General features: G+C 51.1%; 1 protein-coding gene across 19 annotated transcripts; it reads right to left on the reverse strand.

Moving 5' to 3' along the window:
• Positions 1 to 213: 213 nt before the first annotated feature.
• Positions 214 to 22,699, reverse strand: CHFR (checkpoint with forkhead and ring finger domains). Of its 19 annotated transcripts, none has more exons than XR_010837056.1 (18): positions 22,597 to 22,699; positions 22,299 to 22,442; positions 18,627 to 18,726; positions 16,191 to 16,300; positions 15,015 to 15,074; positions 14,668 to 14,886; positions 14,112 to 14,279; positions 11,588 to 11,744; positions 10,498 to 10,815; positions 8,097 to 8,239; positions 6,942 to 7,058; positions 6,329 to 6,412; positions 5,815 to 5,885; positions 4,778 to 4,865; positions 2,939 to 3,046; positions 2,443 to 2,495; positions 838 to 1,271; positions 214 to 327 (listed from the first exon to the last, which is right to left on the reverse strand). XR_010837056.1 is itself a non-coding variant. In XM_067015925.1 (17 exons), the coding sequence occupies exons 2-17, from the start codon at positions 22,429 to 22,431 to the stop codon at positions 1,251 to 1,253; spliced, it is 1,950 nt and encodes a 649-aa protein (XP_066872026.1). In that variant the 5' UTR covers positions 22,432 to 22,442; positions 22,597 to 22,699; the 3' UTR covers positions 214 to 1,250. The 19 variants fall into 19 exon arrangements, 13 of the variants coding, with proteins under 13 accessions (XP_066872026.1, XP_058896746.1, XP_058896747.1 ...); XR_010837055.1 differs by having other exon boundaries at positions 2,423 to 2,495; XR_010837058.1 differs by having other exon boundaries at positions 2,423 to 2,495; positions 5,697 to 5,885.
• Between the last annotated feature and the right edge of the window lie 30 nt (positions 22,700 to 22,729).

Here is a 22,729-nt window from a genome sequence, read left to right on the forward strand (position 1 = left end):
GGGTTGGCGGATCCAAGGGAACCCGTGCCTTTTCCCAAACGCTCAGACCTGGGCCCTGACCCCAGGTCACATGCGCCTGCAGGGCCTGCAAGGCTTATCCAAGTGGAGCCCCCAGGTGGACTCTTTGTTAGTCAGCAGGTAACCAGTGACGCCTGCAGCTGGTCCCACGGTGACAGGAGGGAGCACATCACAACCAACACACAAACGAACATGCGGGGAGAGAAACAGACACGGCTTGTTTATTAGAACGCAGGAAGGAGGCCTTCTTCCACGGAGCGCTGCTTCTCAGTCTGTATCAAGAGCAACACAAAGTTGAAAATCGTATTCCTGAGAAGAAGCAAAAAAGGTAAAATTTTGCAAACAAACGTTAACGGGTGATTTCAACAAAGGATAAAAAACTTTTTTTCTTAAACAATAAAATTTCAAGTATTATTCCAGATGACACGGCAAACCCATAGCAGGCGGAAAGGGCAAGGACTTGTGGAAGCTCTCGGTGGGAAGAAGCTGCTACACGCGGGCCGGGGCGCCACCAGGGACGACCTGCACCCCAGGTCCCTGGGCCACCCGGGCCCCGGCCGCAGGGGAGGGGTGAAGAAGGCAGGACAGGTTGGCGGGGCTGCAGCTGTGCTGAGGAGCCCGGCGTGGCAGTGACCCAATCACGCCCTTGGCGCCGGGGTCCCTGGACGTCTGATGATTTTTCTTTTATCAACAGAAACATATGCTTATTCTTTCAAATATCATACTATCTCCCATTTTAGTCAACTTGTAAATTATAAGTTATGTCATTTGTGCTACAGTTTGCGATACTGAAGTCTTATTAGGAGATGAGCACCGAACCTATGAAAGTGCACAGGTCAGCCGCTGTGCGCGCCCCGGCTGACAAACTCCCCTTCTTCTCCCAGAGCACTTTTCTTGAAGAGAGACGTCTGCTTTGACCGTGGGGGTGGGAAAGGTACAGAGAGCAAAGCTCGTGGTCATCTTCAACAGGAGGGGACGGCTGACGGCTCCTGCTCTGGCCCAGAGCTCTGGGCGCCACTGGTAGGGGTTCTTGCAGAGAGGGTCTCGCTCCACAAGAGAAAGGTCGCACCAGAGTGCCCGACGCAGGGACCCCTGGTGCCCCCTGAGGGGGACTGTGAAATGCCCTTAAAGCGTCTGTATTCAGTATTTTCTGAGACAGGTGTCATTGACCAGCAACACTCCCAAGCCATTGTGCTGCCTCCCTGGATGTTTAGTTCTTGAACCTCGTCTGTTCACAGATGTGATTGAATTTCCTGCAGGGAGACAACGATGAAATACACAAGAGGGCATCAGAGACACATTCAACAAAGGCATTCTGAATTGCGCCTGGGGGAGCTACAGGAGAAGCAACCCTGCTTGGGGGTTTGCAAGGGCTTGTCTCTCATACCGTCAAAGAAACTAGCCCCAAACGCAGCCTCTTTTCTCCTTTTAAAAATTTTAAAATGTAAGTGGAACATTTAGGTAATTCCCAGAGACTCTAAGCATCCCCAAGGCACTGCGGGTGACCTGGCGGGGCTGACGCCACCTCCTCTCCAAGATGATGACTGTGTCTTTGCTGCCCTGACCCAAGTGTTTACTGAGAAAGGTCAGCCTGTTACTACTGAAATCTCTTGTCTTAGAATAAAACGGTCTCTTCCACACAGTTAATGCTTTGCATACAAAGCAAGCCTTTTATTCCAGCAAATCACTCCCTCAGAGGCAGCTGCCTTTCCGGGAGCCCTCATGATGACTCCTAAGCCAGGGCGCTCTCTCAAGTACTTCAACTTGAGCCTCAAATGGCCGTTTGGGGTTACGGTTGCCCCACACAGCATCCATCCACGGGACTCATTTATGTGATCGCTTCCCTTATGCTTTGAAAGCGTCGGCGAGCCTGTTCCCACGGGCCACCGCGCGCGGCAGCATGCGTGTCAACGTGAACAGCCTCTGAAGACCTAGTGGGAAGCTCCCAGCAGGAGCCTGCGAGCCATCACGGCACCGAAGGTAGACCCAGGCGCATGGCAGCATGGCTCGGTGGGAGTTCTCAGTGACCTCAGCCACGGATTCGGAAAGTGCTAAACCTTGCGTGTGCGGGCTGGGGACGGCCGCCTGTGCTCTGGATACATGGAGGTGGAGAGGGAGGTGAACGTTTGTATGCCAACGTTTCATGAAATGAGATAACAGAAACGCAGAGTGTCTAAGTGATGATTTTTTATTGAAATATACTATGTGACTTTATAGAAGCATGACAACTAAATTAGTTTATAAGTAGAGAGCTGACTAGTTCATGCACATCCCTAAAAGCTGCGATATCAACTTGGCCAAAGCGCTTAAAGAAGAGCACCTTCCTGTAGGGAAAGCGTGGGTTTGCCTCTCTGCAGGGGACTCCTTCAGCCCCGGCCCGGCCCCGCCCCTGTGCCGCACTCACATTGCGTGGTGGGCCTTCACCTGAGTGCGGCAGTTGCGGCCCCAGTAACAATCAGGACGGGACGTTACGGCCACTAGGGAGAGAAAAAAGTGAACACGTGTGACACACATACCACACTCACAGACTCAGCCTAGTGAATTTAAGCCAAGGCCAAAGAGACACTGCAGCTCAAACGCATAGCGCTTCATCACACTTCACAGCTTGTTTCCTCGCACTGTTCTCCAGGAAAGGAAAAAAAGGTTCAACTGAAAACCCAGGTTAGAAATCACTCTGGTTGCCCATAGGACGTTTTGGGGCATCTTGTTTTAGCAACCTGCTTCAGAGACCCAGAGCCTGAGCAGGCACCAGGCAGGGACGGCCCTGAGACCCGCCCGTGTCCCTGGCCGACGCAGACGTCCGCTAAGAACACAGAGCAAAGGCCCACACAGGCTATCTAGCTATTGCAAAGGAGAGCAGGAGCCAATGCAAAAAGAAGTGAGCTGTGGGCCAGGTGGGGGGGGGCAGGGGTCTCCTTACCTGGCAGCTCAGAAGCAGGGATGTTCTGCCGATACTGGTAGGTCAGCTCGCGGAAGCTCCGCAGGCCACAGCAGTAGCACAGCACGGTGTTCCCGGTGATTCTGTAATCTAGAAGGAATACAGCCTCTTACAGGCACAGCGGCAGAATAGACACGGCCTTACAAACTGCTGGGGGACCAGTGTGCACTGATCCACAGACAGGCTGGAGACAAAGGGCTGGACATTTGGAACACAAGAACAAAACCAACCTAGATACCAACTTACTTCCTTACGGCAAAATAATTCCACCTGGATTAAAAATTCAAATATTCAAAAAAATATAGAAAAGTACTAAGAGGAATGAATGTTCTTCGCTTGAGCTATTTCCAACTATGACATGAAAACCGAACGGCACAGAGGAAAGGATTTGTAAATGTGACTGCCTACAGTTTAAACATCACAATGGAAACACGTACAACAAACATGAAATACTAATGAAATAGCAGAGAATGTATTTTCAGCACAAATGACGATGTGTTGTACCCTTAATTAACAAAGATATCACACAAATCCATACCTCCCAAGTCCAAAGAGCCTAACATAAATATGGACCAAGGACACAGACAAGCAAATGGCCCGTAAAACAAAAAGATCTTCAATTTCATTAATAATCAAATATAGCAGATAAAACAATGATACCTCACCGTTTGCCTCTTTCATATTTACAAGGCCTAGAAGGCAAACACGCAGCTGACAGGCTCAGGGGATGCTGGCCCTCAGGCCCCAGGCACACCTCAACCGTGCCTCCAGCAACCCTGTTTATGATCCTAACCGTACAACTGTTAAACTTACAAGACTGCATGCTTGACAGCTTCAGTGTTGTTTCAAATAGTGAAAAGCTGGAAACAACTTAAACATCCTTTGCTAACGAATTGGCTAAATGAACGATAGTATCAGAATGCTAACTAAAAGTCATGGTATAGATCTTTATTGACATAGGAAGGATCCAAGATATATTGGTGAGTGAATGGCTTATTAAAAGCCTATCTGATAGGATTTCACGTATACAAATTATACACACACGGGTACGTATACTTAGAAGGGTGGTCGTGAAAGTATTATCATTGGGGATATTTTTAGGTGGTGGGATTTCTAATGATTTTCACTTGACCCTTCAGACTTCCTCGTACCACTGACATTTTCTTTGTGAACCACGTCATTCTTATAAAAATAGCCATTAAAAAGCATAAGGACTTAAGACCCAACCACACAGAGCCACTGTAGCAGAGAAAACCCAAGACATTCACTAGAATGTGTCCAAAAATAGCTTAGAAGGGTTCCCAGCAAACCTCTCAAGTCTTTCATAATTCATGTCTTAGGAAAAAAAAAAAATCACTTGCTGATTTTTCTGCACCCTCCCTTAGTGACAAAAATTCACACTTCACAATGCACTGGGTGTCCCTGGGAGAGGGGCTAGCCTTCACTGAGTCACCCACGCACTGCGGGACAGGCACCAAGGGCTGTGAGGGTTTGGGAACAAGCGGCCCCAGTATGTTAACGCTGGCGAGTGGCGGGGCCAGCACCTCTCCAGCTGTGCCCCTTCCCTCAGCTGTGCGAGAAAAGATTCCAGAATATGTCGTGTTGACTCCAACCCAACATAAAAAAAGAAACCCAAGAGTAGTGGGACCTTTGTGTGTGTCTGCCAGGGTGGGCGGAGGTCGCGGGTGTGAGCACGGGAAAGCCGACAAGTAGCACTGCCGGCGTGCGTGCGGCCTGGCGGGTGTGGCTGGTTTACCAGAGGCAGGGCTGCCCTGGAAAGCACCACTTTCGGCGCGGGGGAGCAGGCACAACGAGGCTTACCGGACAGCAGGAACGCGCCCCTCTGTAAAGCCCCGAGGCTCTCAGTCAACATGTTTTTCCACGTCAAACCCCTGGTGGCCAGATAATTCTGTAACAGGGAAACGGGCAAGAGAAGAAACACAAGCTTGGAGAAAGAAACACTAAAATGGCAAAAAGGGTTGACACTTCATAAAAGGCCCCGGAAGGTGGGTAAAGCCAAGCACCTAAACGTGGTGGGCACGTGCCGAGGGGGAGCACTGCGTGCAGTTAGGGGGCCTCTGCTTCCAGGCCCACAGCCTGGACGGCCCAGACAGCCTCGCGGACCAGGAGGTCTGGGACAGACATGGTATCACATCCACACACTACTGCACAGATCTCTGTCCAAGGTGCTTCTTCTGAGTCTCAAAAGGCAGGCTAGCTTTACAACCTCGAGCGTAAGAGTTACCGCACCCTCTCTGAAATTCTGCAAAGACATTCCTAGTACAGGAGCAGCGAGACACCTAACCTTGGCTGGAGTGGCCACAGCGCAGAAATAGGCCCATGACCACGTGACAAGGAAGCCAGGGGTTGGGGTCTGTGCTCTGCCCTCGAGACACGTGGAGCTGCTCGGCTCCTTCTGGGCAAAGCTACAAGAAAGCGCCCCGTGGACATCTAGCCTGAGAACCACGATGCCGAGGACGTGCCTGACATTCACCCTGGCGGCCGAGGCCGCACATGACCCAGGTCAAGGCAAGCCTCCTGGCAGGACACTGACGCGCACACTAAGCACTGAAGTACTAAAAGCCGGCTGCCCCCTGAAACGCGGGAAGAGAGCGAGAGGGCAGTCCCGGCTCCACCCGAGGGCCAGCTGCACCCCCGCCCCACTGCGCAGGCCGAGCCGGAGCTGGAGCCGTGGGACACGATTCCTGGGGCTTCCTGTGTGACGGGTGTGAAGGAATACCTATTCGGGGGGAGTATAGGGATAAGCAGATACACAGTGGCAGCGCTAGTCAGAGGGCAGAGTCCTGAGGTCTCTGGCAGGTCCCGGAAGGCCTCCCGCTGGCCTCGCGGGCCTGTACCTTCAGGACGTCCGACTCGTAGTTGTTGTTGCTCAGCACCCCGTCCAGACACCGGTCGCCCAGGTTGAGTTCTGTCGGGACGGAGGGAAGCAGTGTTATCCGTTTCATACACACTTCACGAAAGCACCGTCCACCCAACAGTTAAGATAACCAAATTTCCTTCATTATGGAGTCTACAAAGAATAAAAAGTTCCATGACAAAATACCACTTCAAACAGAGAAAAAGTAAAAGGACTTCCATTCCACTCCCCCCAGAAACGGCCGCTCTGCGCAGCCCCTGGTCTGGGGTCGTCAAGTCCGGACACGAGTTTTTAGCGCGGGTGGTCCTTGTGCATGACTCAGCGTCCCCCTCGCTGACGCTCGCAAACCTACGCAGACCACCAGGGAAAGGGGCGAACTCGTGGTGACCAACGTGGCCTCCCCCTCCTCGGGCACACGGCCAGCCCAGCACTGGCCTCAAGCGCAGGAGAGAATGCGGGAAGGTGGCGGCGATCGACGGCAGGGCCGGCATTACCGCAGAACGGGGCCAGGCAGCCGAGGCAGCCGGTCCGGGCGCAGCCCCAGTACAGGTGGCAGAAGGGCTGCAGGCAGATGGCACCTGCGGACACAGAGCACAAGCACGTCACGCCGCCCCGCGAGGACAGGCTCGAGGGGCTGCTGGGTAAGCGGCCAGCTGCATTTTCAGAGTGCTCCGAAGACTGTAAAGCAAAGCGCCGTACGGTTCCTCCAGTAGACTTTAAAGTGACGCCTTGGACCCGGGTGCAATCCCTAGTCGGGGATCTGAGGTCCAGAAAGCCACACAGTGAACAGAACAGAATGGAACAGAATAGAATAAAATGACACATTGGAGAACTACTGTGGGGACACACGTCAGACACAAGATCCAGAAAGAGAGCCCCCGTGGTGGAAACTTAGTGTACGACAGGGGCGGGGTTATCACCAGTGGGAAAAGATAGGTTATTCAACGTGGTCCCGCAGAGACACCTGATGACGCAGGTGGAAACAGAGCTGCGCCCTTACTTCACACCACACAGAGAAGTCCACGACCCTCTCGAAACCTGAGCTGGAAGGACACACAGGAGCGGCTCCGAGGTGGGGAGGCGGTGCACACCCACACCCTCACTCACACTGCTGGGGGGCGATGCGGGGGTCCCGCTCACGCTCCGCCCTCCGGTCGGGCATGGGCTGGAAGCAGCAGGTGCATATGGCGTGGCTTCCTTGCAGGGCGCACACGTAGTCCTGGGCTGTGGAACAGATAGGACGCTCAGGCTGGTGCCGCCAGCGCACGGGCAACAAGAGCGGCTCAGACCACACCTACAGGGGCAGCTGTAAGGTATGCACGAGGACACAGACCTATAAGAAAACCCAGACAGAACTCGGGCCTATTTTCCTACAGCCAAGTGACAGTCTACCGCTCAAACTAAGAAGGTTAAAGAGATTGAAAAATGACCGAAGTTATCTCCTAGTTCAGTAGTTGTAGCAAGATTTCAAAGATCACGTGAAGGTTTTCTACCATTTCCCATAAAGGAAGGGCAGGCCAGAAAACAGTAAAACAATTTCTCTAGTCCCTGCTAGCTGACCCCGGACCAGGAGCTGCGTCCACGTGGCCGGGCCCCCCGTGACTCACGCACCGCATGTGTCTCTGCCTGTGCACACACTACGGTCCTAGTGGGGCCTTCCATGCGCTGTCCCAGCCATCCCCACCCGAGGGGCCAACAAGGAAGCCCCCAGGAGCCATGGCACAGCATCGTGGCAGATGGTTAAGAACGTGGCTCTGGGTCGCTATCCTTAGGTCAGTGGCCTCTTGACAGGCTCAGGCTGACGGTGGCAGAGAGCCCAGGCCCTACGACGCAGGGCCACAAACCACAGTCCACGTGTCCACCTTCCCTTTCTTGATGGCACCTGGGGACCTACCCACTGAAACGGGCATCGAACAGAGAGCTCAGGGCAGCTCTGGTAACATCATGTCCTGTTGCTGGAAAGAGGCCAGTCCCTCACTGGAGAGGCCTGTGTGTGATGGTCCTTTTGGCTTTGGTGAGCACCAAGGGGGATGCTGACTGCCCTGAGAGAGTGGGCTGGGCGGGGTGGGGGGTAAGTGTTAGAATCAGGACTGAATCCTCGGATGTGTCCAGGAGCTGAGGCCCACAAATGAAGTTAATTATCTGGCTTCTTAGCTCCAAACAGGTTATGAGAAGCAACGAGCCATTCGAGCAGAGGAGCCAGCAGAAATGCCACCCACTTCCCGAATGGTCGGGACAGCACGGAAGGTGTGGCCGTCTCACCTGTCGTGATGCTGGCGGACGTCGATGGTGCATCCCCAGGAGCCTGTGGTGCCCCTGGCTCACTGCCGGGCCCTGGGCAGGGGAGGGGCCGCCCCGCCTGCCTGCGATACTCGGGGCACTGTCTGCACACGATGTACGGCTGACTGCAAGGGAAGAAAACCCGGAGCTTGGAGGAATGAGGAGACACCTGCTCTGGCCGTGTGTAAGGGTGGTAGCAACGACGGCCCAGCCCTGGTGACGGGACAAGACCCAGATGCCCGCTCACAGGCCTTGTACTGCCTGCATGCCTCAGCTCTGCACCAGGTGCTGCACTCAGCATGTGCAAAAGGGAAGGACGGCTCGGCACCCATCCTGCACAGCAGCAGTCGGCAGGCTCTCCTCCCCGCCACCTCCCAGCCCCCCTTTTCCCGCATGTTCCCAGAGCCCTCGGCCACTCCTGGGGTACTGAGATGTCTTCTCCATGCCCCTCGCCCCCCTGAGCCATCCCTGGGGGCAAAGCCACCCTGTCCCCACACTGGGCAGGACGCACTCTCACAGGTTTGATGCCCACCCAGTGCACACCCTTCCCTTCGTTAAAATCTGAGCAGAACATGCCAGGGCTCGATGCCGCTGTCATCAGGGGCTTTCACCCAGCTGTATGCACTTCAGCTGAGCTTTCAAATCTGCAGACGGTAAAATAGAATCTGCAGGAAAGGCACGCACGAACTCTCCCCTCATCTCAGTCAGAGGATGCCTGCCCGAGCCTGCCACCAACAGGAAGGACAGGTGAGACCTGACTAGAAAATGCAGAAACACTGAAGACATTCAGCCTCATATGTAAGAAAACACATAAATGAGACTAAGATACCTGTCTGTCCCATTACTCCAAGTGTCGCAGGGATCACTGCCGGCCCTCTGCATACCCTGTGGGGTACCAACACCAGGACTCTCTGACAGGTATTTCATGACAGATGCCAGAAGTCCAGCAAGGCGTCCCCTCAGTGAGACTCCTGACCTGAGCATCCTCCTTCCACGTACTTATCTCCAAGAAATGACTGGACATGTGCACTGAACTGTAAATGCAGGCCATGCACTGCAGCTTTGTTCCAGAATTCAAAATATTACAAAGAAATGTTTTAAATGGTAAAAAAATAAGTACGTATGACTATACATATGTATGGCCAGACGAATACGTAATAAAATGTTCACACTAAAGTGATTTTTGGTTTTCTTTTTGCTTGACCATTATGTGCTAAATTTTGGGGAAAGAAACAAAGATAATAAACTGAGGAGGGGGGAGTGGTTTTGTCTTTTTAAATATTATGGCCTCAACACAAAAATTCATACCCTGGACTTCTGAGTCAGGAAACATCAACATTCTACAGCAGAGGGCTTCCCTGGTGGCGCAGTGGTTAAGAATCTGCCTGCCAATGCAGGGGACATGGGTTCGAGCCCTGGTCCGGGAAGATCCCAAATGCCACGGAGCAACTAGGCCCATGCTCCACAACTATTGAGCCTGTGCTCTAGAGCCCGCAAGCCACAACTACTGAGCCTGCGTGCCACAACTACTGAAGCCTGCGCTCTAGAGCCCGTGAGCCACAACTACTGAGGCCATGCGCCACAACTGAGGCTGTGCTCTAGAGCCTGCAAGCCACAACTACTGAGCCTGTGTGCCACAAATACTGAGCCTGTGCTCTAGAGCCTGCAAGCCACAACTACTGAGCCCATGGGCCTAGAGCTTGTGCTCTGCAACAAGAGAAGCCACCGCAATGAGATGCCCACACACCACAACAAAGAGTAGCCCTAGCTCGCCACAACTAGAGAATGCCTGCGTGCAGCAACAAAGACCCAACGCAGCCAAAAAATAAACAAATAAAATAAATAAATTTATGAGAAAAACCCCAACATTCTACAGCAGATAAAATAAGGTCTCCTAGGATTGCAGCCTCTGCCAGGTGACTGTGGCTTTTCTACAATAACATCCTAACAGATGATAAATACCGCAACTTACGGTGCAGGACGTATGGTCACTAGACAAGCTACAGAGAGTAAGTGTGATTCTGCGGAGTTTGTCTCAGCCTGTGAATCAAGGCACTTGATGATGACTCGGCAAACAAAAGGGTGTCACTTACTGTGGCGATCCTCTCACAATAATTAAGCCAAAGCATTTTGCTGTCCACCCTGAACTTACATAGTGCGGTATGTCAGTTATATCGTAATAAACTACAAAAAATATACAGACAAGCAACAAAATAAGAGAATAAATATTCCACGTATACAAAAAAACAAGAGGCTGTCACAGGAGGCAGGGCCGTGAGCAAACCTCATCAGTCACCTGGGCCACAGGGTCGCACCTCAGCAGTGGCCCAGACCAGCAGGTCCTGGGGGGCGGTCAGGCCCACCCCGTGCCCACGAGGCTCACCTAACGTCCGAGGACTCGCTGTCCACATCCGACAGCTCCAGCAGGTCCTCAGAGCTCCCCTCCTCGTCGGAGAAGGCCCTCCTGACCTTGGGCTGCAGCATGTCCTGCGTGATCCGGTTCCTGGCGGCCATGCTGCGCACGTCCTCCTCACTGCGCCTCTTGTCTGGGTGCTGCAGCAGATACGCCTCCACCAGGTTGTTGAGGATGTGGTTTTTACAGATCCGCTCCACTGGACAGCGGCAGGTGGGGCACAGGGCGGAGCGCTCCATCCAGCCCGAGTAGCAGGCGGCGCAGAAGGTGTGCATACAGGGCTGCAGGCTGAGGGCACAGGACGGGCACTGGGTGTGAGAAGCAGGGACCCAGGGTCATGCTGCCTCTTTCCCCGAAGGAGGACGTGCCCTGCTCAGACTGAGGTTCGGGTACAAAACAGAAGAATGGGCCAACTGCCCCCCGCCCTTTCAACTCCACAGGGCCTCAGGCCTGTGCTCTGGGCCGCTCCACTCACGCCGTGGTGGGGCCCGCGGTGGCGGGGCCACACCTCGGCTCATGCAGGGGCACGCCGCCTGCCTTCCACGGCCCGCCTGAGAAGCAGTCCCCGCACAAAAACACGGCGTTCGACTGCAACTGCTTCAGCTGTGCGTTTGTCAACTACAAGAGACCGGGGCCACGCGGCAATCTGTGCTCCAGGAGGGCCAGGGACCACTGGTGGCCAGGAACGGGAAGAGCAGAGACACTGGGTGTGGGTGGCAAAGACCCACATTGAAGCCGAACTGTGGACAGACTAATTCTTAAGTTCCCACAGAGAAGCAAGGAGAGATCTTCGTTCTGGCACCTTCGCTCTACATTAACTACCGTGTTTCCTTAACCACGAGATGCTGGCCACTCGGTAGAGCTTCCCTGCTCTAGCTGAGGTGGACCTGGCCACAGAGGTCAGAGCCGCTGCACGCGTCTCGCAGGCTCTTGTGCAGCGTCAGCCACCGGGCCTGGCTTTCAGCTCGTCAGCCACACAAGGACAATGGCTATAGTAACCTCAGCAGGCCTGATGCAGACGCCAGCCCCGTCTGTGGCCCTGCAGGCCCCGCGGGCATACCTCACGCAGTCGTGCAGCAGGTCCTGGCAGATGATGCACGTGAGCGTCTCCTCCATCTTGTCTGGCTTCACGGTCGCAGCTCTGACGTCAAGCGCACTGTGGGGGTCCCCGCCCGGGTCTGCGACCAGCATGGGCAGGTTCAGGGTGGGCTCCCCGTCTGCAAGGGAAAGGGACATGTTCTCAATGTCATGACCACGGAGGAAGTGCACTCCACCTCTTGGTTTTACAGACGTCTTAACCTGTGGACAGGAGACCCAGTCCTCCCTGTATTTTTTTTTTTTTTAATTTTTAAATTTTACTTATTTATTTACTGGCCACCCTGCGGGGAGCATGCAATATCTTAGTTCCCCGACCAGGGATCAAACCCACGCCCCCTGCAATGAAAGCTCGGGGTTGTAACCACTGGACCACCAGGGAAGTCCCCTCACTGTATTTTTTTTTTAACATCTTTATTGGCGTATAATTGCTTTACAATGGTGTTAGTTTCTGCTACATAACAAAATGAATCAGTAATACACATACATATGTTCCCATATCCCCTCCCTCTTGCGTCTCCCTCCCACCCATCCTATCCCATCTCTCTAGGTGGTCACAGAGCACCGAGCTGATCTCCCTATGCTATGCGGCTGCTTCCCACTAGCTATCTATTTTACATTTGGTAGTGTATATATGTCCATGCCACTCTCTCACTTCGTCCCAGCTCACCCTTCCCCCTCCCCGTGTCCTCAAGTCCATTTTCTACATCTGCATCTTTATACCTGTCTTGCCCCTAGGTTCTTCATGACCTTTTTTTTTTCTTAGATTCCATATATATGTGTCAGCATACGGTATTCGTTTTTCCCTTTCTGACTTACTTCACTCTGTATGACAGACTCTCGGTCCATCCACCTGACTACAAATAATTCAATTGTTTCTTTTTATGGCTGAGTAATATTCCATTGTATATATGTGCCACATCTTCTTTATCCATTCATCCAATGATGGACACTTAGGTTGCGTCCATCTCCTGGCTATTGTAAATAGGGCCGCAGTGAACATTGTGGTACATGGCTCTTTTTGAATTTGGTTTTCTCAGGATATATGCCCAGGAGTGGGATTGCTGGGTCGTATGGTAGTTCTATTTTTAGTTTTTTAAGGAACCTCCATACTGTTCTCCATAGTGGCTGTATCAATTTACATTCCCACCAACAGTGTAGAAGGGCTCCCTTTTCTCCACACCCTCTCCAGCATTTATCGTTTGTAGATTTTTAAATGATGGCCATTCCCTCACTGTATTTTAAAGTGCATTTTTACAAAGGTTCAAAGTAAGTCTCATAATCCAGGATGTTTAAGTTTTGTTTTATAATAGTTAGCAGCATAAAAAAAGACACTCAGGATACACGGGTGAAAGATAAAGGCCAGGTGTCAAATAGCATTTGTGTGTAAAGTCATTTTTGTTAAAACAAACAAAAAACCCATATGCACACAGGAAAGTGCTGGAAAATACAGACCCTCAAATGTTACCAGGAGCTTAAATTTTTTTTTCTGCCAGTGTGTTTTACTTTTTTTATAATCAGAGATTAAATGTATTTTTAATTAAAAAAATGCTTATAATTTAAAAGTCAAATATTTAAAAGAAAACCAAAGCAGCAGCCCTCTGCCCCAGCCTGTCCTCAGCTTCACCCTCCCTCCTCTGGGGAAACAACTTTCGTGTCTTCTGTTTCTTCTGGTCCGGACCTCTGTGTTTCTGAATTGTCATGCTACGTTTAGGCTGATGGATTTTAGACATCATCCCCTGACATCCATTAAAGCAGAGAAGGACTCTGCCCCTCTGGGTCTCCTTCCCAGCATTATTCTAACACAATTATTGGTTCTGTATATTGTATTTATATTATTATGCTTAAACATTCACTGCTCACACAGTATAATTTTCTTCCTTATACAATATTTCATTTCTGATAGAGTTCAAAGTGGCTCCATTTTCATACTTATATTTATGTGCCTGTTGCTGACTCATCCCACACCTCCCCAGGCCAATCAACTCAATTTTCCACTCAGTATATCAGAAAATGCGGCTTCTTCCCAAGGCCCTCCCTCCTGTCACACTGCCCCAGTCCAGGGGCAGCTCTCAGGCCTGCCTCACAGCTACTGTCCTCCCAACAACATTCCCCAAAATTTTTCACAATCTTTTTAACTTCGACTTTTAAAGTATAGATTTTTCTCAAACTCATCTTTAACGTGAAGGTTCAAACTATCACTTAAAGATAATATACTCTTAAAAACTGGCTGTTGTATCAGGACAGAGCTGCAACTCCAGAATGTGGTTTCCAGACCAATAGCATATCTTGATAGTAAACACAGTTCAATCCCGATGGTACAAACAGGAAAGAAAAGGCCCAGATTGCCATCTGGAAGATGCTGAGGTACCACAGGCGTCAGCTGAAGACAGGGTCCTCCGGCTTCTGCAGATGGTGGGGCCCCAACAGGCTCAGACGGGATGGTGCTGCGGGGGCCCCAAGGCTACATGCAACCACCAGACTCTGACCTGCTTTTACTCTCTTCTTAACGGGCTCCAAATCCTCCTGATCCTTGGGTTCCAATAGAGAAAAGGATGCCCCCTCTCTTTCTGGGAGAGCCAAAGGGCAGATGGCGATTTCATCACTTGCCACAGATGGACCACACCCTTTTGGGGAGATGTCTGCACCTCTCGAGCCTGTGAGAGGGACAAACAAGAGACATTCTGATTCACCTGCCTCAGAAGAGACAGCAGTTCAAAGCATCACTGATTCAAACCAGGCGCAGGTAATCCAAGATGTCGTTACAAAAAAACCCAACAAGCGGAAGGGTTCACTTTGTGTGATTTTTACAGTATATGAATTATAACCTGTAAAGAATATCAAGTATTGTAGTCCCTGGCCTTCAGCCTGTCTCTTGGGGATGGAATAAGATAACAGTTACTACTACAGAAATCTTACTACTGACAGCCTGATGCCTGACACCACCTCTGAACTCCTCAGTGGCTTGTCTGTCTCCCTAACGATGCAGGGCTGGCTTAGTGAACAAAGAGCAATGCAGCTACCACCCTGAGATCCCCATCTCACCGGAGCTGGAGGGAGGCCCTCGCCCTGCAGAGGTGGGCTCCATGGAAGAGGTAGAGGCCGTGGGGAAGAGGTCCGATGTGGACGTTGATGGCTGTGGTTCCTCAAAGCACACCTGAGTGGCGGGTGGCGACGGCAGGACCTGGGGATCCGGGGGGTCGTCGCCTCGCCCTGCACCTGAGGTATCTTTGGTCACGTGGAACACATTTTCTTTATTAGCTTCTGTAAGCACAAAGAAGCAGGAGCATAACACAGTCGGGGTGCAGGGGGTGCACCGTTGTGTCAGGAAGACATGCCAGCGGATGAAGAGTCAACACACGCACCCGCTCCCTTGCGAAAATCTCACTTACCGAAGGAGTCTTGTGTTACGCCTTGCTTTTCATGTAAGGATTCGTAGAGGTATGCCACGTCTGAAGGAAATTAACAGCATCAGAGTGGCGTTCGCCACACGTCACAAGAGAGCTCATCTTTCTCTTCTGCGCCCTCCCATCACTTCACAGTCACTTTGCCCTTGTCGACTAGTTCGACTTATCAGCTAGTAACCACATCTGCCGGTTTAAGGGATTTTAAAGCAAGTGATCCAAAACATCTGAACCAAACTCAAAATAAATAAGCCTCGGTCTTCCCTGGTAGCGCAGTGGTGGAGAGTCCGCCTGCCAGTGCAGGGGACACGGGTTCGTGCCCCGATCCGGGAAGATCCCACGTGCTGCGGAGCGGCTAGGCCCATGAGCCATGGCCACTGAGCCTGCGCGTCCGGAGCCTGTGCTCCACAACGGGAGAGGCCACAGCAGTGAGAGGCCCGCGTACCGCAAATAAATAAATAAATATATATATAAATAAGCCTGAGAAAACCATTTGCGTCAGGGGGCAGACTAAGGCAAGCAAAGCAATGACGAGGGGTGAGCCCGTGTCTTGTTATTTCAAACCACCAGGACTGGACACAAGATCCTTCCCCGTGGCCAGGGGCTGGCTTTGACTGCTGAGGACAGTCTGGGGGACACCTGCCCTCTTCTTCCTATTTCTGGGGTAACCTTCGAAGGACTCCCCTAACTCTCCCTGTCCTACATCATTCTTCACCCATCAACACAGGCGCAGATGCTCAGAACCGAAAAAGCCCTCACGGAGTCCCGTCTAACCTTTGCTGTCTCCCGTAAAGTCTCCCAAAGCAGAGCTGTCCGTGGCCTCCAGCCCTCATTCTAGGCCTTATTCTCCTCACTCAGGTGCCCTCCTCACCGCCCCCCCGGCACCCCGTCTCCCTGGCTACCATATTGAGACCGTGGCTCATGGCCACAGTGGTATTTCTGAAGAATGGCTGGGGCTCAGCACACGAGGTCAACACTCCCATTCTTCAACAGACACTACCCACACCAAGAATGTACATGAACGAAAAAGGGGATGCAGCTAGCACTAACATTCCTTCAGGAAATACCTGCTTCAACAGCCTCTTCCCACAATGCTTCCCAGCTGTGGCAGGGTCCCCTGCTGCACCACCCATGAGTCCAGCCCAGGAAACCCCCCTCCCTTACTGTGTTCTGGCTCATTCTTCCTGTACACCAAGTAGATGATGTCCCCAGTCTGTAAAGGGCAAGTCTGCTTCTTAACAACCTTCAGCTTGTTAATTACTGTTCCGTTGGTGCTGTAGGGACAACAAAAATGCAATTTATCCTACTTAAAACAACTTGGAGTTAAAATTCTCCTTTTCTACAGCCCGTAGGAAAGCAGTTCAATAGTACCACTTTGCAAATGATAAAACACTCATAGGAATGATGTAAATACTCGTGCCACCTTACAATTCTCTCGAGAAGAACCTTGCCTGTTGCCCCCTCACTCACAGCCCAATGGTGTGTCAAGTGTTTTAACGCCTCCGCTGTGCCAGCCCCATGTTCTCCTCCTCGTGGAGCCCTGGACTCCCACCAGCAGCACGTGCTCTGATTCTAGCTTCCCTCTTGCTTCTGCACCGCGCTCTGTCGACAGGCCTAACCCTGCTCCGGCAGCCGCGGCCCAGCTCAGTTCACTCCTCACATGAGCACTGACCCTCCTATGAGATGGGCTCTGGGCAAAAGCAAATCGACGCAGGGCTACCAACCGGAAGACGGCGCGGTCCCTGCTGCTGGGAAGTCACTCCAGTTAATCAGGGACCACAGTGCTGGATGGGAAGGCACGGCCAGGAGACACTGGGGCCTCGGTCAGGCGGGACAAGAGGCACCTCTCTGAGGAGGGGTTCCCGAGTGGACAAAGACAACCCCGCAGGCAAGGGGAAGAGCGCACTGGACAATAGCCAAACTCCACAACTGAGCAATCCCTCCCTGCCCCTTGCCAATTTCAGGCACTCAGTCCACACGGGCCCCAACTCCAGGGCCACACTCCTAAGGCCCCTGGTGCTGAAGAGGCATCACCTTTCCCTCTGAGCACACTGCCACCACTTTCGATTTCTGTAAAGGGCCAGGCGGGAAATAGCTCAGGCTGTGCGGTCACACTGTCTCCGTCCCAACTCCTCAGCAACAGGTGGCAGGTCCCTGGAGGGCTGGGCTGCCTTCCCAGTAAAGCCCCATTTAGAGACCAGCAGAGCTGCTGCAGCATTGCTGCGGCCTCTGCCGCCAGGCTCTCCCCACAACCTATCCTCAAGCTCTTTCTAACCCAGAAGTCTGATTTCACTTTTCCGCTTAAACCCCTCGGTGACTCCTCACTGCTTTCAGGCTAACGTCCAGTCTCTCCAGCGTGGACGTCGGGGTCTTCCTGATTGCACCTCGGGGCCTCTGCACCTGCAGCTCCTCCCACCTGGACCACCCCTGCCCCTCCAGCCACCTTGGCCAAGGAAGGCAGCAGCCTCTAGAAGCTGGAAAAGACAGAGGACGGCTTCTCCCCTAAAGCCTCCAGAAGGAGCCGACACCAATGAGACCTGAGATGGACTTTGAGCCCCCAGGCCTACACGATCACACATTTGTGTTGTTTTAAGCCACTTAGCCTGTGGTAATCGTTACAGCAGCCTTGGGAAGCACATACTATCCTGTAGCCAGTGTGGGAGAACCAGGGCCTGAGGCAGAGAGACGACTCTGGAACCAGCACTGTCACTGTACATGGTGTTGAGAAATAAAGGACTTGACCTGCTACCTATCAGAGGAGGAACAGGAGCATCCGTTCTTCCTAATAAAACCAAATTCCTGGTCTTCTATCCCTCAAACTGCTACTTAGCAGAGAATCTCATAGCACTTGACCTTCACAACAATAAAAAAAATCACCTTGTGGGAAAGGCGCACTCTCAACACACTGCTGGATGGCAGTCCGCCACTCACACCTTCCACACAGCATTCCTTCCCATAAACTTACCCCAGGAAAATCATCAGACATGAATGGAAAGAGTTTTGGAGGACAGTCACTGCAGTGTCATTTATAATAAGAAAAAGTCAAAATAATAACTCGTCATCAGTAAGGGAGCTGACAACAAGTTATTATATAATAATGAAAAAGACGAGATGGACCTAGACATACAGACGTAACGAGCACTCTGCAAACACCACAAGTAAAATAGATACACAGTATAATCTCATTAATACAAAATAAATACGTATGTATTTTGTGGGTGAGTGGAATTTTGGAAAGCTTTTCACTTTCATGTACTACTTATGTGGTATAGTAATAAAAGAAAAAGAAAAAAAGAGACTTCTTCATTTGGGGAAGTCTAACTTGAATAGGTTTGCAAGAACCCAAAATATATCACTGCCTTTTAAGTCTTATTTCTGAGCTATTTTTGCTTTAACCTGAATACATTTAAGAACGGTCACAGACACTAAACTGTCACTAAGTAGCCCATCCTGGAAACCAGAAAATACATCTCCCAATACCCGGAGACATTATCGGACTACTGAGCTATAGAAAGCAGGCCCTTGTCTCTTCTCTGCACTCACTGGCTTCAAGTCGGCTTCCTGAAGCTACAAGAGGAAAGAAGTTCAGAAAGAGCTTACCTGGTATCTTCCAGCGACACCTGACCAGATTTTTCATCCACTATAATTTTACAGTGATCTCCAGAGACCAGTTTATTGCCGGGGAATGAAAGGTCACAACCTAAAACAGCGAGGGGGGTGTGCTGGATACGACCGTGGATACCGGGCACAATACCGCCCTTTGCTTAACCAAAGCATGCGGCTGGAAGTCAAGACCCACGTTGTACCCACTTAAGAAGACAGCACTTAATCAAGTACAAAGAAACTTTTAAAAAAGCGTTTAAGTGTTAATCCAAAGTAAGGGAACAGGGACTATGTCTTGAACCTTTCTGACTCCTCCTTACCTAGAGGATATGTGCCATCAACACCTCCAGCTACACATCAGCTGCTTCTTGGTGACATTTTTACAATATGCACACATATGCAGATAGCCTGATAAGTATTACAGAACTTTAAAAAAACTATGGGGCTTATTAAATATCTTTAGTATCATAGTCCTTAATTTCTTCTGTGTAACCTAAGGTTTCATAAATCATCACAAAATTAAAGCAATGACAGAGTCACTGAAAATATGACTGAGTAAATTATCATAGGCGCATGTACGCGTTTAAGAAAATTTAAAACAAAGGGGGATGCGTCTATAGCTCAGTACAATCGTTATACCCTCATCAAATCCAAGAGGAAAACCCTCAAACACTTTGTCCTCTCCTTAAATCAAAAGAATAAAAGCTTTCAGAAGTGTTTTAATACTGAGTCACTAAACTGCTTATAACAGGTTTGCACCATAGCTACTAAGGTTTACAGTACCTTTATTTTATTTTATTCTGGGCCGTGCCCTGTGCCTTGCAGGATCTTAGTTACCTGACCAGGGATTGAACCTGCGCCCTCGGCAGTGAAAGCGCAAAGTTCTAACCACTGGACCGCTAGGTAATTCCTTACAGCATCTTTATTTTTTAAGAACCAAACGTGGGAAGCAGTACTGGTACCCATCAACTGGTGGTGAATTAATAAACACACTGCAGAACATCACCCAGCAACAAAAAGGAACAAACTACTGATATACGTAACTGCCAAGGATGAACCTCAAAAGCACCAGCCAAGGAAAAGCAGCCAGACCCAAAGACTGTGCTGCAATAGTGTGATTCCCCTTAGACGGTGTTCTGGAAAAGGGAGAACTATAGGGAGAGAAATCAGATCGGTGGGTGCCAGGATTTGGGGTTGAAGGGCAGGGACAGGGTCCAAAAGGCTGCCAGGAACTTTCTGAGGTGATAGAAATGTTCTACATCTCGACTGCAGTGGTGCATCCATTTCTCAAAACTCCCTGAACACCTAAAAGGGGTGAATTTTACCATGTGTGAGCTATGCCTCCGTAAACCTTAAATATTAGAAATCTTATTGGCACAAACATTCTACATCATGGGGAATGTTTTGTTACATTTATCCAAGGTGAATTTCACCCGTGTTCAAGACTGTCCCGTTGCGCTCAGCAAAACCGCCAGGATGGTCTCCTTGCAGCCCCAGACCCAGGCCGGTCACCAGGTTTTGTCACCAGAGTGGGGTTTTACTAGGCTTCTCCACATGTGAACATCAGCATTCCAACTGAGAACTGAAATACCTTTGCTAAAGTTCCACTGTTGGTACTTGCCCTGCTTGTCGTTCAGTTGGTTACTCTCTCTGTGGTTGGTACACATCTCTGCCACTCCTGGGGAATGGGAAGCTCTCTGGGAAGGCGAGCCCCCCGGCATCCTTCCACACAGGTCAACTCAGCTCTCCCTTTTCCTCGAAATAAGGCCTTGTATATAGCAGGCGTGCAATAGTTTTAAAATAAATCTAGTTCTACAACCTGAAACCCTATCCCCCAAAGTGACTGTATTTAGAAAGAAGGTCTGTAAATGATAAAAGTTAAATGACATCATTAGGGTGGGGCCTTAATCTGATAGGGTCGAGGCATTTATAAGAGGGAGACACCAAAGATCTCTTGGTCCAGCAGGCCAGGACACAGCGAGAAGGCAGCTGCCTACAATCCAGGAAGAGGGTTCTCACCAGGAAACAAACTGACTGGCACCGTGATCTTGGACTTCCTAGACTCCAGAACTGTGAGAAATAAACTTCTGCTGTTTAAGCTTCCTGATCTGTGGTATTTTGTTATGGGAGCCCGGGCAGACTAATACAGCAAACTCTACGTTTTGCTGGAAAGGTTAATATATTCAAGGAAAGGACTTCCATTAAGAATCAACTCAACAACACATTTTTGCTCCTTGTATTAGCATGTAAAATGATACTACAGTGTTGTGTTATAATAACAATGGCTAACATTAAGTGCTAACTCTTAGCCAGGCTCCTTCTAAGCACTTCACTCAGATCTCCTTTAATCTTCACAGTGACCCCATGAAGTAGTTACAAAGGCACCCGAAGGTAAATTAGCCCAAAGCAGGTTATGCGGTGGTGGTGGTGGTGGTGGTGGTGCTGGTGGTGCTGGTGCTGGTGGCCTAGAGGGCTTGAGGGTGGCGGTCTCCAGGCTTCTGCTCTTCACCAAACTTCCATTAACACCAACTAAAGACAATGCATCTTGAAAAGTTTCTAATGATATGTAAATATTTTTGAAGTTGTAAAAAAAAAAAAAAAAGAACTTGATATTGGGATTTAAGACTGCCTCCTCCAAAAACCCCAACAAAAAACAGGTACAGGTGCATCATGATGGGTAAAATGAAACCAAAGAACATTTGCTTTTAAACACTAATCTTTCTCATTATCTCTTGCTTAAAGTATAAAGTTAGTGTGACAATTTATTAATTTGCAGAAAAACGAAATATTTTTGTTGGCCTGATCAGTGCACTTCACTCCCAGTAGGAAAGCTACAATGGAGGTTAAATCACCAGATGGCCGCTAGGACTTTAGAGGCAGGAAGCGCGCGGGGGTGGGGGTGGGGGTGGGGGTGTGAGGGCTCCTCCTCTCACTAGTTACGGGACTTTCTTCAAGGCCGTAGCTTCCCACATTCATTACATCAACAAATATTTGAGCAGCTCTATTCTAGGAGCTGGGACTTGAGATCTTTTTTTTTTTAATGTAGCTGCCTACGGCTATAAATTTCCCTCTGAGCACTGCTTACCTGCATCCTCTAAGTTTTGGTACATTAAATTTTTATTTATCTCAAGGTATTTTCTAATTTCCCTTTTGATTTCCTCTTAGACCCACTGGTGGCTTAAGAGTGTTATTTAATTTCCACATATCTGTGGGTTTTTCGGTGTTCCTTCTGCTACTATTTCTAATTTCACTCCATTAAGGTCAGAGAAGATGCTTCGGGTAGTAATACCCTTGAGAAAACTGCATTCCAGGGGATAAATTATTGCACCTACTTCATAACGTTGCAGTGAAAATTAAATAACCTGCATGAAACACGCAGAAGTAACTGGGTCGACCAATACGTGAATAAACGGCAGCTGTTACACGACGGCCCATTTCACCGGAAAAACTGGGCAGCAGAACGCGCCGCGCCCAGGGGCCTCCCACAGCCCAGTGGGCCCGGTCTCGCCCAGCCCCCGCCCTCAGGCCCCGGCTCTAGTCCCCCAGCACTCGGACCCCCCGTCGCCCGCCCCCATTCCGCGTCCCCGGTCCCCGCCCCCGTGCCCGGACCCGTCCCCGGCTCGCCCCCAGTCCGCCCCACGTCCCCCATGCCCGCTCTCCGCCCCGCACCTCTTCTCCGCCCGATGGTCCACTCTCGTTTCCTCAGGAGGACGTGCGGCTCGCCCTCCTCGGCGCCCAGGCGGAGAAGCCTCCCCCACGGTTGCTGCTGCGGCGGCTGCTCGCCCTCCCCCGGCCGCTCCATCGGCTTCACATCTGACGAGACCCGGAAACGTCGGGTGAGACCCAGCCCGCGAAGGCATAGGCTGCGGCCCGCCGCTACTCCTCGGTGCCCGCGCCACGCCGCCGCGGCCCGCGCCGCCAGCACCCCCCGGATCCCGACGGCCGCCAGCGCCCGCCGCCCTCTTACCCCCCGCCCCGCGCCGAACCCGGAACCGGCCGCGCGGCCGCCGCCGCCGCTGTCAACGGACATCTCGGATCCCTCAGCTGATCCGTGAGGCGGGGCCAGCGGCGTCCGGGCCCTGCGATTGGCGGGCGGTGGC

This window comes from Kogia breviceps, chromosome 15 (assembly GCF_026419965.1).
Source record: "Kogia breviceps isolate mKogBre1 chromosome 15, mKogBre1 haplotype 1, whole genome shotgun sequence".
NCBI lineage: Eukaryota > Metazoa > Chordata > Mammalia > Artiodactyla > Physeteridae > Kogia > Kogia breviceps.

Excerpts from the sequence above, each read along its gene's own strand:
- CHFR (XM_059040763.2), bottom strand. The coding sequence starts at position 22,431 with ATGGAGCGGCCGGGGGAGGGCGAGCAGCCGCCGCAGCAGCAACCGTGG. Across the intron at positions 6,413-6,941 it reads CCGCATCGCCCCCCAGCAGT|GTGCCATCTGCCTGCAGCCC; the intron begins GTGAGTGAGGGT and ends CTGTGTCCGCAG. Across the intron at positions 5,886-6,328 it reads CTGCCTGGCCCCGTTCTGCG|AACTCAACCTGGGCGACCGG; the intron begins GTAATGCCGGCC and ends CCGTCCCGACAG.